Below are 16,779 nucleotides of genomic sequence, written 5' to 3' on the forward strand. Positions count from 1 at the left end.
GTCATAGCAACCTGCACCGGATCGGACCGGACGTTTTGGTGTTTGAATGGCGTCTCTAGCTCAAACGGGCGAGGAGGAGTTAGCTGCAAGAAAAACGGGGAGAATAAATAAATAAATAAAGAAAACTTGACGATAACAATACTGTGCTTCCCTTCGGGCAAGCACACTAATAAATAAAGAAAGAAAACTTGACGATAACAATACTGTGCTTCCCTTCGGGCAAGCACACTAATTAAGTCAGCAAATTGTTTTAATGGATCTAAAAACAATGTTACAGTACTGCATGAGAGTGAAGTGTGCTGCTGGCAGTGGAGGCATGACTACAATAATTAGTGTGCTTGTCCGTAGGGAAGCACAGTATTGTTCTTCATAAGTTTTCTTTATTCTCCCCGTTTTTCTTGCAGCTAACTACGCCTCGCCCGATTGAGATAGAGACGCCGTTCAAACACCGAAACGTCCGGCCCGATCCGGTGCAACCTGCTATATCTTTTCGTGGCGGTAATCCTTGCCACTCCTTTTTTATTCCTCTTTTTCATCCCCTTTTTTTCCAATAGACTTGCATGGGAGAACTTTGTGGCATTATGACATCATAATAGGCTCATTAAACTGGCTTGCACCTGTTCTTCACTGAGCTTCACTGACACCTGCGCCAAATCCAAGGAACCTCTTCTCTCGGTCCCTCTCAATTCACTGAGCTTCACTGACACCTGCGCCAAATCCAAGGAACCTCTTCTCTCTGTCCCTCTCAATTCAACTTTGAAAAAGAAGCCCACTCTAGCCAACTGAAATTAGATCAGTTGAGATTAATCTCTTTTAAATGCCATAAAAATCATGTAAATCGAACACCATTGCTACAATATGCGAAGCAACTAGCCTAGCCCCATAGCAAAACAGTTACAGGTACAGTTTATACACCCGCTGTAACAGTGTTAACCAGTGAGTAACGTGGGTTTTATTAAAGCATAGCGTTTGTAATGTGTAGCTATTTCATTCCGTTTGTTAAAATTTCCGGCTGTCTGTATTTACTAACCAGCAGCAGACGTAAAGGAAAGGGAATTAACCCCGAAGTTAAAAACATGTTATCTATTTTGGCAGCGGAGCATTTTACTCCCCTGCCATCTCGGAATGAAATAGCTACACAATACACACGCTATGCTTTAATAAAACTCACGTTTTATGAGACACCAACAGAGGCACAACAGACAAGTCTTACCATTGAAGTTCTTTTTGCACGCCGACATTCGTTCTGAAACTACATCCAACCATCCAGGTTTATCCATGTTGTTGTGGAGAACGACAGTTGCATCAATCATATTTCATTAAAACTTCACACTCCTTACATTGGACATATCCAACAGCCTAATTAGAATCTGCATTGTCTATTAAGCAGAAATATCTCCATACAGTAGATTTCCCCTCGTTTAGTATAATTTTGAACTCTCCAGATGACTGTATTGCCCCCGCTCGTCAAGTGAAAATCCCCCTCCTTCTTGGGGATAGCAAGAGCTAGCAAGACCTAGCATTACTGTCATTCACATCCAATGGTAATGCTACCTAGCTAGGTATGCTAACTGTCGGTATCCATTGTTAACTCGTTAATCGTTAATACTCATGTCAAAGCTTACGTTAGCACTTTCAACTGTCAAAACTATCCGTCTAGCTAAATCTGTTGGTTATGAGATTTCACAGCATTTCATATGGAGGATATGCGGTTGATTTAACTCTAAGGCCAGCTAGGCATAGTAGTTGTATTGTGCCATCACATTATTTGAATTTTCAAAATCTAGAAGTGATATTCTCATATATTTCAATGACAATTCTGTTAATGAAGTATTGCCTTAAATTATTATTTACATTGATTTAATTGGAATTCAGCTGTAGGCATGAGATCTGTATCTTGGAGACTGATTGCATCCACAATTTAAGTACTGCAAGCTAGACTACTATGCAGTAGACACAACACAGGAGGTCCCTGGGCCTGAGAAGGGAAGGGAAGGGAAGGACTTTAATGTGGCTATAATATGGAATTTTAAATGTGCCTAAAGCTAGACTAAATTGTAATGAGTTTTCGAAAACTAGACTGAAACTAAGAAGGATAACTATGACTAAATGTGACTAAAACTAATATGCATTTTTGTCTTAAGACTGAATCTAAAATAGCTGCCAAAATGAACACTGAGATAGGGGACCCCTTAATCTGCAATTCATGGTTGCTAGCTCTAATAAAATGTACTAACTAGGCTTATAAGAGAAGACTCACTTTTTATGCCAACGAACACCAATAACTAGAACTAATTTGACAGACTATAAACCAATGTGATACACGTGCTCTCTAGCTATACAGTAAAAGTGTTGCTTACGTTAGATACTAGACCTACAGTCTAACTCTAACTGCATTAAGTCTAACAAGCTATATCTTACAATACACTTTAAGTAAAGCTGGCTATGTAACTGCATTCATTCCAATATTGTTGCAGAGATGTCTCCTTTTACCAAGATAACAATTTCAACAATTCACTTAGCTCAGTAAGTCAGTATAACGAAACTCTGGAACTTTTATGACCATGACACCTGAAATGTTTGTGCTTAGTAAATATGCAAGTTTCATAATACATCTGATTTCCACCATAGAGAGACAATACATATATTTACATTTAAAGCACAGACAAGATTTATTGCATCCGCAACCAATACAAAATGAAAACAAGCCCAAGTCTCCCTCAACAAATACCGCACAATTCAGGTGCACTCATTGATTAACACGACCTTTGGAGGAATAATTACACACCCCATAAGAGATAATGTCATTGGAGCCTATTTTAAGACTTCTTCAAGCTAAATGTAACACACTAGACCCTTTCACAATAAACAAGCAAACAAACAAACAAACAAAAACAGAACAACAAAGATACCCTCATATGTCTAAACGTCAGTGGAGCCAAAATATAATGGTTGAGCTTGGTTGCTTGCTAAAATATATTGGTTGTATTCAGTGTCACTGCAGATGGTTACACTGGAAGGCTGGCAGATTCATCCTACAACCTGCATTCAACGTTGTACTGAACACAGAAAACACAGTACTATACAGATTTTGTTCTCAGATATCAGTCTGTGAGGCCCCTCAACAACATATGCGCACTCGGCCACTGCAGTTGCTTGTGCTTGATGGCCGCAACAGAGCAAGCACACTCTCGCAGTTCGTTCACGAAACGCATTCTAGTTTAGAATGTACAGTACCGGTTCTTTCAACACGCACACTACGCACGTTGCGAAGGGCCCCGCACATTTGTTATTTATAATAAAGGCCCCGTGGGGGAAAAAAAAAAAACGTGACAACGTAACTGTCCGTCGCGGACGTCAGATAGCTATCCATGAGTGTAGAAAGATGAAGCGGAGCTATACCTCGAGGAATGAAAAAAGGAAGAGGAAGGAACTTGAAAATGAACTGCGGGAGCAGCAGTCAGGTAAAGCCTTACCTCTTCTGGTGGGAGAGAGGGAGGGACAGTCCGTGTTAGACCTACATCAACAGGGCGGTGAGCCCTTGGGGATCCCCGGTCTCTGTGTGCGTCTTGCTAGCTTCTATAATTTTAGTTGTAGCCTTGTATAGTTACAACTGCACTTAACAAAACGGAAAGTAATGGATACATATTGACTAAGATTGAAGTTTGTTTGCTTGGATAGCCCACAGGCAAATATAGACGCATACGATTTATTCTTGGTGAATAAATAAAACTCGTGAAATATTATGACAATGGTGCTAAATAATAAACACTTATTAATAGAGTGAGATCATACCGAGAAATATCAAACTGTTGCTTGAAGTATTGGTTTGATGCTTCGAGGTTAGTACGTTGTTTATTATGGCATTTTACTCTCCTTTCATTTTATAAAGACACGGTCATTATGAATCGAAAACATGTCGTTTTGTTAAGCTCAAGTCTTCTCACGACTCAATTTGTTTGCCTAGCAACCACTTCAACAGAAAACGGACAATATGGATCTGCTAAATAAAATGGTTTTAAATCCAACACAAGTGATTCAGAGTTTGTAGTCTTTCTATAACAAATAGTTGCTTCTTCTGAGAACCTTGGCATATTTTCACTGGACCATTGAAGATTTGAAAGTTACAACCAATGTGTGTGTTTTCATGTTAGCATGGGAGCTGGTAAATTTTTAGGTCTTTGTGTTTTTTCTCTCAGTGTTCACACTTTTCTGCTCCAGAATGTTGGAACTGTCGTTGCTATATAATTATAATTAAATAATTACAGTATATAAACATTCACCTATATTTGAAGTATATGAAAGTAAAACAAGTGCGTCAGGTGCGACGGTTGAACATTTTGGGGGTTCAGTTAGGAGGGCCCCTTGGCAGAATTTTGCCTAGGGCCCCATGGAGGTCTGAACCGGCTCTGAGAATGTATCTCATAAAAACTTAAATAAATAAAAAGCAAATACTGTGAGTGCCAATAAAAGCTGCCACACAGAATAGCCCAAAGCCCTCACTAATGTCTGACCCCTGAACAGTGGCCCTGAGCATTCATGGACGGCTATAATGAAGTATCACATGATACACATACACTTTTACATTTAACATCCAAATAACATCACATATTTTATGATTATTCTGAAGCAGGACAAGCAAGTTATCAGGTGTGCACATCCCAGCAGTGTGCTCTATATTCACCATCTTTATAATAAACACTCCAACGTCGACTCATGAAGGTAAAGTCTCCCTTCCTCTGGAGAGACTCTGTCATCACACCCACATTCCACCTTCTCCTCCACACATCTTCAGAAAGGTTTAAATCCAAATAAATCAGAATAAAATGTTTGCAAATTAACATTTTAATCAGGCTGATCAATTCTGCAAATGTGTTGCGTCACCATCAGCAAAGGTTCAGAAAAAAGTAAGTTGTTTAGGAATATATTTTACAACACATTTTTTGTCACAGATATTTGCCCTTCAATTTGCCATATTTACAGAGTTCAGATCATGACATCTGTGGGATTTTCTTAAGGCAACTAACAATACAACCAATTTGTCAGAATGATAAATGCATAAAGACATTTTAACATCATAAACAAGTCATTATTTAACAGGCGAAAAGAAGTGACATCATGTGTTGATGTGCTGCTCTACTTTCACTGAAGCTCTCACTGGTAACATCCTTAGAGGAGAGAGATTACAGGCAATAGCAAAGTATGGAAACACTCTCTCACTGAAAGTGTGTGTGAGAGTGTGTAGGTGTGTGTTATTATCAGGGTCAGAGAATGACAACTTTCCTCTGTCCCAGTCCAGCTGCACTCTGATCCTCTGGGGTTTCTGCTTCACTGTGAGGAAAGTGGAGGGCTGTGGTGTAGAACATGCTCCATATTTACCATCATAATACCACATACACCACCGTCCACTCATGGAGCTATAGTCTCCCTTCCTCTGGAGAGACTCTGTCATCACACCCACATTCCACCATGTGTTCTCACCAACCTCCACATCCCAGCAGTGAGTCCCTGAGTTAAAGCCCTCAGAGCCCAGGATGTCAGTATACTTATCAAATCTCTCTGGGTTATCAGGAAGCTGCTGTCTCTCATCACCACGTCTCACACTGGTCAGATCCTCAGACAGGATGAGTAATGTTGCTGCAGTGTTGGGATCCAGAGTCACAGGAGCTGCAGAGTGAGAAACACAAATGGTTAAGGTGGAAAGAGCACACAAAAAGAGATACATACACATATACAAACTAGAGGTCATTATCTGTTTCTGTATTTGTATCTGTTAAACCATCTAAATGATCTGTCTTTATGTCTGGATTCAGATAGAAGGCCTGCAGTGGGTGTGGTCAGAAGTCATGTTGAAGTCCTATTATTTATTATTAATGAAATACATTTTCACATCCTCATACTGTACTTTTCATCTCTCTTTATTATTATTTTTTATCTGAACCATGGTTAATGAACTGTCTGAACCCCCCAGCTTGTCCAAATGTCTGTGGTACAGTGAACCACATCGCCCTCTATGCTTAACAGGGATTTCCTCATCTTTGCTTTAACATCACAGTACAGGTTTGGTCCAACTGTACGAGAGAAATGCATGCGTGAGGGTACCCTGTAGCATGGTGCAGTGACAGTTGCAACTGAGTAGGGCAAGACGTCCTGGCAAATCATTCCACCCAAAGTTACTGTAATCTGCTTGGCAGTTGGGTGGTTGTCTGTGTATGGTGTTTTTTAATTGAACATTGGTGGTTGTGGCTGTGTATTATCCACTGGTGGTGGGGCCTGGGCAGACATGGTCACAAAGGGATGTGTGAGATGCATAAGGGGAGTATGTGTGTGTGTGTGTGTGTGTGTGTGTGTGTGTGTGTGTGTGTGTGTGTGTGTGTGTGTGTGTGTGTGTGTGTGTGTGTGTGTCAGTGTGTGTGTATGGCCTATGAGATAAAAAGCTATAAGCTCTAGTCAGGAGATGTGTGTGTGTGTGTGGCTACGTTCAGTGTTGTATAGCAACGAAGTAGAAATACTTCGTTACTGTACTTAAGTAGTTTTTTTGGATATCTGTACTTTACTTTACTACTTATATTTCTGTTGACTTTGACTTTTACTTCGCTACATTTTGCAAAGAAAACTGATACTTTTACTCCGATACATTTCCCCTGAAACTTTTGTTACTCGTTACAAAATCAAATCATCTTTAGAAAAATCTTTAGAAAAAAAAAAGAGTGATGAGACCATCGTCGGGGACTGGTTGAACACAGACTGCAATCAGGTTTGGCGAATCAGTAAAATCTAAAGTCTTACTAACGTCTTTAATACAGTAAGGTGGACTGATAGAAAATGTTATAGCAGTTTTTCTCAGTTTTTAATTTTCATTACTTATGTAACATACGAAATCAGATTTTAGATACCACTAATCGTTTTCTCACAAAAAAACTTTTTCTGGCTGTTTTAAAGGTACTCTGTCATGTAGCCTACAGTAAACGCAGTAACAGTAAAAAGTGCGGTCTTTTGTCCACCCTATCTTTCGCTAGCTAGCTAGTCTAGCTTTCGTATACATTATTTTGTATGTTATAACCTAATACATGTATGTATACAGAACAAGCCTTTAGAAATTAAATTGGCCATTAAGAAAAGTATTTGTCATTATGAAGGGAAATATGTCAATATGACATTTAGGGCCTGATTTACTAATATGCGAGCGCTTCTTAATCTGCGTTCGCAAATTAACGCACGGTGTTTTTGCGCATTTTACTTGGTATTTATCAAACCAGATCTGCGCTGGGCAAACTGTGTTACTCCGCCCTATATAGGGCCTGATTTACTAACATTGCGACTGCTGCTTAAACTGCGTTCGCACATTAACGCACGGTGTTTTTCCGCATTTTCCGTGGTATTTATTTAGGACGAGAAAATTAAGCTTCAGCGAATTGGAGATAGATATATTGGTTAACGTTCGCTCAATCACTGAACCTGATTCAATGTGCTGCTATATTGTTGTTCTGCCCGCCATCAGCTACAGCATGGGTTCACTACAATATATATGGACGTGGGTGCAATCAATGGTTCATATTACGTTCGGAAAGTTTGCGATTTCAAAAAAAGTCCTGTTTGATGTCTATAATTTCAGCTGTGGCAGTGGGGAAATGTATTGACCAGTGCGCCATAGCAATGCTTCGAGTACCTGTGTGAATATTTGTGAAGGCTGAGATATATCAACTGCTGATACTATAACTGTTTGAAATGATCCGGTGCCAATATTTGCAATGTTTACCAACTGATTGAATGGAATGTGATCTCCGGTTGAAGGGTTAGATGTCGTCTCTGATCTGGTCCAGTAATTGAAGTATTGCGTGGCTGGTTAACCTGTACCGTCTAATGATTTCTGGTTCGCTTAATTGAAAAAGTGTTATACGAGTTGAAAAAAATATTTCTGTGCGCTGCCTCTGTCTATGTCTTCGCCTTGCTCTTATTACTGCTGCCATATCAACGTATTCAGACTCAGTGGAAATGCGCTTCCTTGTTAAGACGTGCTTTTATGAGGCGGAGAATTATCCTGCAAATTGGAGACGTGCGCTCGACAGGCAGTTTAGTAAATACCACGCATGACATCATTAGGCGCACTTACCTTGTCTCCTCCCATGTAAATTGCGCCTCACACGCCTACGTTACCACCCACCTCCACGTTACCTCCCCTGTTCACACCTACAGGCGTTAATATGCGCTGCGGCCCCTTAGTAAATACCGTTTTATGTTTACGACCGCTATTTTACGCCAGAAATGGGCGCAATCCTGTTAGTAAATCAGGCCCTTAGTGCTGTGCTGTGCTGTGCAGTTTTCTTTTCTTTTATTTTGTTAGAGAAATCAAAATTGCACTTGAAAAAAACCTAAATGTAAGTGTTAACACACATTTAATGGGCTCCATTAGACCATAGCCTATTTAACTTACCATCCAAATGGCGGTAAGCACTAAATCAGTTGTAAATCAAACTGATGGCACTGTTCAGATATCAGATCCTCTTTAAAACTAAACCACTAGTAATATTGCAGTTTCAGGGCCCAAAAATGAAGAGAAAAGGTCAGGACATCAGGACTTTTATCAAGAAAAGGCTTATTGTAACAATATTTGCACTCTTGGCAACACATTACTGTAGTCTGTTTTCACTATCTGGATTTGTATACATATAGACACCAGGCGTGTGTGTGATATGTCACCCTTCAATTTTAACTTGCCACCCTTCTGCCACCCCATGTAAAATTTTCTAGAATCGCCACTCCTGAAGAACAGTTTTTTCTTAGCGGAAATCATGAAACGGCAACAATGTCATTAAAGAGGTATTTTGGAAGAAATGTCGTCTATCGGTTTGGCGAGTTTGTATGTCATTATCTAAAAATAAATATATTGGGTTACAAAATAAGAGTATACTGCGGTTGAAACGGTATAGCCAAATCACTCCCGGTAGACACATTTCTACCGTTGCATGGTATATACCGTCATACCGCCCAGCCCTAATCAAGGATTATATTCAGGCTATTAGTCTACTTGGGCTATTTGGGGCCTTTTTCTGAAAACAGCTCTAAGGTCTAATGGCTCTATAGTGTGTAGCCCTCCCACCAATGATATGGCTCATACACTACGCTAGGGGATAACACAAACAAGGTGGGGTGCACATTAAAATCAATTGTTCTTTTATTTATTTTTTACTAACCGAATGAGATCCGTCATTCTGAATCTTGCGTTTATCAACATGTGAAAATGATACGGTTCACTTGAGATACAGTTCACTGGAGCATCATAAATAATACTCTTTCAATTCACCCTTCGCTAAGCCCCGCCCACCTTAACTACTGTTGCTACGCCTGACAAGCTTTCGTACCTGGCATATCAATCTCAATGATAAGTGCCGTTATCTGACGTCCGCAGAGAGATAATTACTAATTTCTGGAGTTCAGGGGAGATCTCTGAAAGAACGAGGCAAAAGGGGCTTCAGTATGCTTTTGAGGGATACATACATGATATCTGCGCGAAGTCAGACAATGGGGAAATACATATTAAAACCTCCGGCAACCCCCCTGATGCTCCCACGTAGGAACTGACACAGGGAGAGCAGCAATCGGATTGGGGAAGTCGTGTGTCGGCCGTCATTTAACAAAATGCTAAAATATATTGAACAGTATGTCAAAGCGAGCCTGCATCTTGTCTCTTACCATTTTATTTTACGTTAAAATGTAGGCATTCTAAACAAAGAACCGTAATCATTTGCAAGCAATACTGAGATGAGTTAACTATCCGCTAGCTTGATAACATTAGCTTGTCCTCATGTTGGAGACTTAACAAAGTGCCAAAATACATTAAACAGTATGTCAAACGCGAACAGTAGATATGTATCTTATAGTCTCATTTTACGTTAAAATATGTGCATTGTGAACAAAGAACTGTAATTATATGCAAGCAATACTGAGATGAGTTAGCTTGCTTGCTAACATTAGCTTGTTGTAAGCAAATATAAGTGTTCTTTGTAAACATTCAGCTACGATTGGGGCCTCCCACACTTCTTTATCCACTCACGGCATTTCTCATATTGAGTTTTGGGTTTTGGGAAAGCAAAAATTCAACCCCACCCTCCAAACTCTTTGGGTATCGGCTGTCGGTTTTGCACAACCCATAGGCACAGTGCTTCGGAATCTTCACTTTGCCAAATGCTTGTCAGGTCCTCCGCGCTTAGTTACCCGTTGCTAAACTACGATTGGCCTGGGGCAGTTTTTGGGCGTGGCTTAGCGAAGGGTCAATTGTATTTTGCTCACTTTAACAATGTCTTCTGTTTTTGCTTAACTGTATCCTTATTCATTCTTAAACTCAACTGAAATATACCAGACAATTCAGACTCTTTTTCTTATTCCCCTGTAGACCTGTGTCTACACACTCTTCATCACTTCTGCTCTCCTCCAGTTCCCCCTTCCGCTTGGCAGCTCTTTTGATCCTTTTACTTGTGTTCAGATTTCTTCTGGAGGTTCTTTCTTCTCTTGTTTACTTGTCTTCATATTTCTTTTTTGAGATTCTTTTTGCTCATATTTTTTAAAAACACATTGAAATGCCTCTGTGTGATATGTGCTCTACAAATAAAACTTGGTCTGTCTGTCTGTCAGTCTGTCTGCATGTGTGTGTGTGTGTGTGTTTTTTAGAGGCTGGATACCGGACCCGAGCCCGTCGGAACCCGTCGGAACCCGTCGGAACCCGTCGGAACCCGTCGGAACCCGACAGGTTGGGCCGGGTTTGGACAAATATTTAGAATGTATAAGCGGGCTAGGGTCGGGCTCGGACACATTAGCGGCGATAATGCATTGAACATTCCATATTCGAAATATCTTGATAAATAGTGAAGCCAACTGTCTGCTTCACATGATGTAAAAGTTATTTTTTGAGAATAAAATAAATCACATTAAAGTCCTACATTTTAGGATAACAGCCGTCTTCCGGTGGCGGGAATTTGTTTATATCCGTGACAACACGATTACAGGTGGAAAAATGGCATCACAGAGAAAGTTAAAGAGAAACTGTCATCTGGAGAGTTTAAAATTATACTAAACGAAGGGAAATCTACTGTATGGAGATATTCATATTTCTGCTTAGTAGACGATGCAGATTATAATAAGGCTGTTGGATATGTCCAATGTAAGAAGTGTGATGTTTCAATGAAATATGATTCATGCAACTCTCGTTCTCCACCACGACATGGATTAAACCTTGATGGTTGGATGTAGATAGCTTCAGAACGAACGTCGACGTGCAAGAAGATCTTCAATGGTAAGACTTGTCTGTTGTGCCTCCGTTGGTGTATCATATAACGTGAGTTTTATTAAAGCCTAGTGTGTGTAATGCGTAGCTATTTCATTCCCTTTGTTAACCTTTCCTGCTGTCTGTCTCTAAACGTAGTTGGAGATTGCAGGGGAGTAAAATGCTCCACGGCCGAAGTAGATTAGCCTACATGTTTTTAACTTCGGGGTTAATTCCCTGTCCTTTACGTCTGCTGCTGGTTAGTAAATACAGACAGCAGGAAAGGTTAACAAACGGAATGAAATAGCTACACATTACACACGCTATGCTTTAATAAAACTCACGTTATATGATCCACCAGCTTTAATAAAACTCACGTTACTCACATACTGGTTAACACTGTTACAGCACATAAATGTTTGTCGCTACATCCAAACTATGCGTCACCGTTGTCCTTTCCCATACGTGCGCCTCTTAAAGGAGCCGCATCATTTTATTAAACGTTCTTGCAATGTGAATAATTTAATTTAAATATGCTTATTGGCCTTATTGTGCACGCTTGTGCGTTTAACAGCGCTTGTTTGTGTGAGAGAGCATTTAACTGTTGATGCCCCAGTTTAACAAAGCCAGGCTATCATAAAAAATGTCAATGTGGCATTAGTACTATGAACAGTTGAGAAATTGATTCCATCGGGCTCGGTTCGGATTCGAAAAACAATATTTGAATGGCTGTGTGTCTGTCTGTCTGTCCGTCTGTCTGTCTGTCTGTCTGTCTGTCTGTCTGTCTGTCTGTCTGTCTGTCTGTCTGTCTGTCTGTCTGTCTGTCTGTCTGTCTGTCTGTCTGTCTGTCTGTCTGTCTGTCTGTCTGTCTGTGTCTGTCTGTCTGTCTGTCTGTCTGTCTGTCTGATAGTGTGTGTGTGTGTGTGTGTTTTGTGTTTGAAATTATATATACACTTACTGTATTGGACAATGTCCTGCATCCTCTCCCAGACTCTGAACTTCAGGTTGCCCAGGTGTTTTGCCACATTGATCAGAGTTCCTGAAACCCTCTCTGGATCCTGCAGTGTGCACTCGGCTCTGGAATAACATTCAGGAGTCAGTGCTGTTGTGGGGTTGGGTTCAGAATTACAGAGAAGAGAGAGACAGGAGACAGATCACTCACCTTTCCATTGTGCTCTTGTAATTCTGTGAAAAACAGAGTACAAAAAGTACAAAATATGTAAAGCATTGACATTAACGCTTGACATTAGATTGTTTTGCACTAGCCACTGATGTGGCGAGAATAGGGTCTCACTACATATTTTATTTCAATCAGAAGACCGGAGGCTGAATGTAGAAATCTGGAGGTTTATTATTGTAATCAATAAGCTACAATAAGGAGATGGTCCATGGATTAGCTCGATCTCATTTTATGAATGGTCTGCAGGCCATTTTAAGGCCGGTAAATTGTGGGGTGTGTTCTATCTGGCTGTTTGCCAAAGCCAATCAGAATGAACTATTCCCTCTTCTCTAACTCCCCTGAGACCTCCTAGGTGTATGTGTCTGTCGTGTCTGGCTCCCCCCGGGATCCCGTGAGACCCCCTCCTTTCTTGGAATGTGCCTGTGTCGTAACTTTATGGCTACCTCTAACATCAGTGAACAGTGGCGGCGCCAGAGATTTTTTTCTGCAGGTGCTATGGGGGTGCTCGGCATTTTACCGAGGGTGCTATGAAATAAAGGTGATACATATGTGTCACATGGTTCTCTACTACAACACCTACCCACCATATCGTCACATCTGTTTACATGTTTGATTTCTGAAGCGTCTTTGTGGTCCATGAAAAGCACCAAACAAATCGATCATATTATTATTACCATTAGGCTACTTCCGACGAACACGCACATAGCCGCGTTCATCTGCGACGGTCAGACAAAATGCATGCAGGATGTTATAGATTCCGCAATCCCAAATACTTTCTTACTTCAGTGGGGGTTAAAGTTGGCGCTAGGTGACCACCAAGTCACCACTACCATGTCTGACAAATTAAACTGAACATAAATAGAATTAGAATAGCAGATAGATATTTCTAGAAGGCCTATAAACATGTCCGTACAAAGTGAGACAATTCTATGCACATATAAGTGCTAAAACAGTCAAAGAGTCAGAAATGCTTTCAAAAAGTATATATTATTTCAGGTCACACTCAATTTAAACGTACAAGATTATGTATACCTGGCTAGCACAGACAGACTGCTCGTCCTAGGCTCTGCTAGTCTCTGATTTTTTTTAGGCGCATCCAGAAAACCCCAAAAAGGACCGCATTCATTAATGTTACACATCAAACAAGACCGTTCCACCTTAAATCTTAAACGGTGTAAAGCTACAGGCCCCTTTTAAAAGTGAATGAAACAAAACAGTAGGCACTCAAAACCACAATAATCAGAGCTAGATCACTGTACCATTGTACAATAAAACTTAACACTTTACTTCTCAAAGAACAGGCAAAAATGCTAACAAAACTCTTTGCTGGAAAAACCATAAGCAAAACCAAAATCCGGGCAAGCCAGCAGACCAGGAGTAGCATGGCTAGCACCCTCAGTAGAGGTGTAGGGTTCATCTCTTTAATCATGACGTCCCTCTTCTTCTAATAAAATGCAGATACCTGTTGCATTCCTTCTTGTTCTTCAACGTAACATGATTCTTCTACTCGTGACATTTTGGGTATCAAAAACCGTTCCATTATTGTGAATTTGTTGATACTACCGCTTGACTGACTTTGACAGTGGACCAGCTTTCTTTCTCCTTCTATCGTCAGTGAACGTCAACGTTAACGCATGCGACCTGTCTGTGTCGTGCTACGTGAACTATCTGTTCATTTCAATCTGCTATTATTTTCTTTTGTGAATGAAATATTGTTATAACACAATACATTTAATTAAGAACGCAGAATGAAATTAAATACTAATTATAAATAAACCATTCTTTTCTTGGGGGTGCTTTGGGGGTGCTATGGCTAATCCAGGGGGAGCTGTAGCACCCCCTAGCCCCCCCCTGGCACCGCCACTGTCAGTGAATCATTACTAAATCCCAACTAGTCTGCCTTCCCTAAATGAGACTTTCATACAGATGAGTTAATCCATGTTCATCTAAACATAAAATAAATCCCACACCACTTAAAGGAAACTAAAGCAAACTATAAAAGCCAGTAGTGCTTCCAGGATCTCAACAATACCATTAATTAAAACATGAAGTGGTACTTCTAAATCAGTTATACTTGCCATCTTTATGGTTAAGTGAGTTGGTTTGTCAGATTATTATAAACTACTACAGAACCTGTAATCCAGAGTGTGTTGTTTACATAATGCATAGCTTTTTAGCCACTGACCCATTCATGGAACCCTATATCATTATCATTTCCATACATAGAGGGTATAAACCTGTTTTCGTTGTGGAATCAGAAATGATTTACTCATGTTAATGACTGTTTTGGAAGAAAGAAAAACAGGACCGGTTCTTACCTGCAGGAATGTGATGTCATCATTTATCATCTCCTTTTCTATGGCTCTGATTGTATCTGAAAGAGATGAGATCTCTCTGCCAATCTTCTTAATCTTCTCCTTCATCATCTGACTATTCTGTTTCTCTTCCTCCCTCAGTGCAGCTATCCTGGCTCCCTCTTCATCTCGTAGAAACTGGTGCAGCTTCTCAAACTCCTCCTTGATCTGCTTCTCTGTGTGCTGGGCCTGAGTCTGGATAAGGTCAATAACAGAGAAAGTGTCTACTAGGGAATTCCTCTGGATTAACATACTTCATAAAAGCTCCTTCCAACGTCTGTAGATATTCTATTCATGCTTGTGTCCTGACTCTCACCTTAATGTGTTTTGCTGTTCCATCATAGTTGAGTTTTACTTTTTCAAAAGCCTTTAGTTTTTCCTTCAAGGGATCCACTTTGACCTTGAGCTCCTCCTGGAAGAGAGAGATAGAGTGACAGAGAGAGAGACATAGAGAGAGAGAGAGAGAGAGAGAGAGAGAGAGAGAGAGAGAGAGAGAGAGAGAGAGAGAGGGAGATAGAGAGGTAGAGTTGTCTTTTACATACAAATCAATTTGTGACGCCCCTCAGATGTCTTGGTGACTATTACAACATTTGCCGGCACATTTATGAAAATTCCTGAATGTAAAATAATGAAGACAACTTAAATCCTACATGTCAGTGATTCCTAAATGTGACTTTGGCAGAGCATGGATTGCCACCCCTAAAGCAACAAATGGATGCATTTCAGTTGGATGATTGTGAACCACTGATCTCATAAAGAAACTGGATAGCGCATACCATGGTATCAAAGTGAGTCATCGTGGCGGCCATTTTGTAGGGACCACTTTCCTGCTTGAGATCAATGATTATGACGGGCGATGAATATTAGATATAAGATATTTAATGAATTTGCATATTAGGCCTTATAGTAATTTCAAGTTTTCATAAACCTTGTTATATAGCTTGTTATATAGCTTGTTATAAATATTTAAAATATTGAAACTTGTTCCTCTATCGTATTGTATTAGTGTTGATGATTAGAACCTGGCCAATTACTATAACGCTTAATATGCAAATTCATTAAATATCTTGTATATAATATTCATCCCCCGTCATAATCATTGGTCTCAAGCAGGAAAGTGGTCTCTACAAAATGGCCGCCACGATTTTTCATGTGGCCTCACTTTGAAACTGTCAGAAACCATGGGATGCGCTATCCAGTGTTGTGAACGTATTCTTGAGGGAGCAGAGGAGTGAAATGATGGTGCTGCCACCAAGTGTTGAGTTACAGTAAAAACAGCAACTACAGGGATTTTTAATTTTGTGATTATTATTTTTTATAATGAATGACTAAATATTAGGCTGTAGCTTGTTGTTAATTAGCCAATACAAATTCTTTTTCATAAATTTGTATCAAACTTACCTTACGGTCAACTGCTGCTTCAGCAATGGGACTGAACTGGTGATTCCTGTGGAGTTTTGAGTCCCGACACGAGTAACACACAAGCTGCTGATCATCATGACAAAACAGCTTGAGTTTGTCGCCATGGAGACTACAGAGTGCTCCTCTCTGACCTCTCTCCTGTAAAAATGTCTCACACAGGTTTTTTAATGCAAGGTTGGTTGGTGGCTCAGCCTTCGAGGACCTCCTCCTGCAGACTGGACATTCTCTACATCCTTTGGTTTCCCAGAACTGCTGCAGACAGGCTTTACAGAAGCTGTGACTACATGACAGAAGAACTGGGTTCTTGAAGATGTCAGTGCACACAGGACAGCAGAAATCCTCCTCTAGCTTCGAAGCCATTTTCCAAGAGTCAATATAAATCTCATGCAAGCTTCCCTCTCGTTGTAACTTCCCCCCACACTTTACTTTCACTTTCAGGAGTTTGCCAAATCCAGTCAGTTTCTGAGTCCTCTTGTGGTTTTAACCTATGTATGCAAGCATGGCAACCTCTCCAACGTCTTTATGAAAACAATTATGTCCAGTTTGAGTGTTTTTAAATGTTT

At 40.3% G+C, this 16,779-nt stretch overlaps 1 protein-coding gene across 1 annotated transcript; it reads right to left on the reverse strand.

Annotated features, from left to right (window-relative positions):
* Positions 1-5,116: 5,116 nt before the first annotated feature.
* On the reverse strand, positions 5,117-16,576 carry LOC308365967 (E3 ubiquitin-protein ligase TRIM35-like; the record flags this gene model as incomplete). The annotated part of the gene is made up of 6 exons (XM_080839602.1): positions 5,117-5,667; positions 12,219-12,337; positions 12,423-12,445; positions 14,759-14,989; positions 15,111-15,206; positions 16,196-16,576. 6 exons carry the CDS (start codon positions 16,574-16,576, stop codon positions 5,117-5,119), a joined length of 1,401 nt encoding a protein of 466 aa, XP_080695728.1.
* Between the last annotated feature and the right edge of the window lie 203 nt (positions 16,577-16,779).

This window comes from Sprattus sprattus (assembly GCF_963457725.1).
Source record: "Sprattus sprattus genome assembly, chromosome: 5".
NCBI classification, from domain to species: domain Eukaryota; kingdom Metazoa; phylum Chordata; class Actinopteri; order Clupeiformes; family Clupeidae; genus Sprattus; species Sprattus sprattus.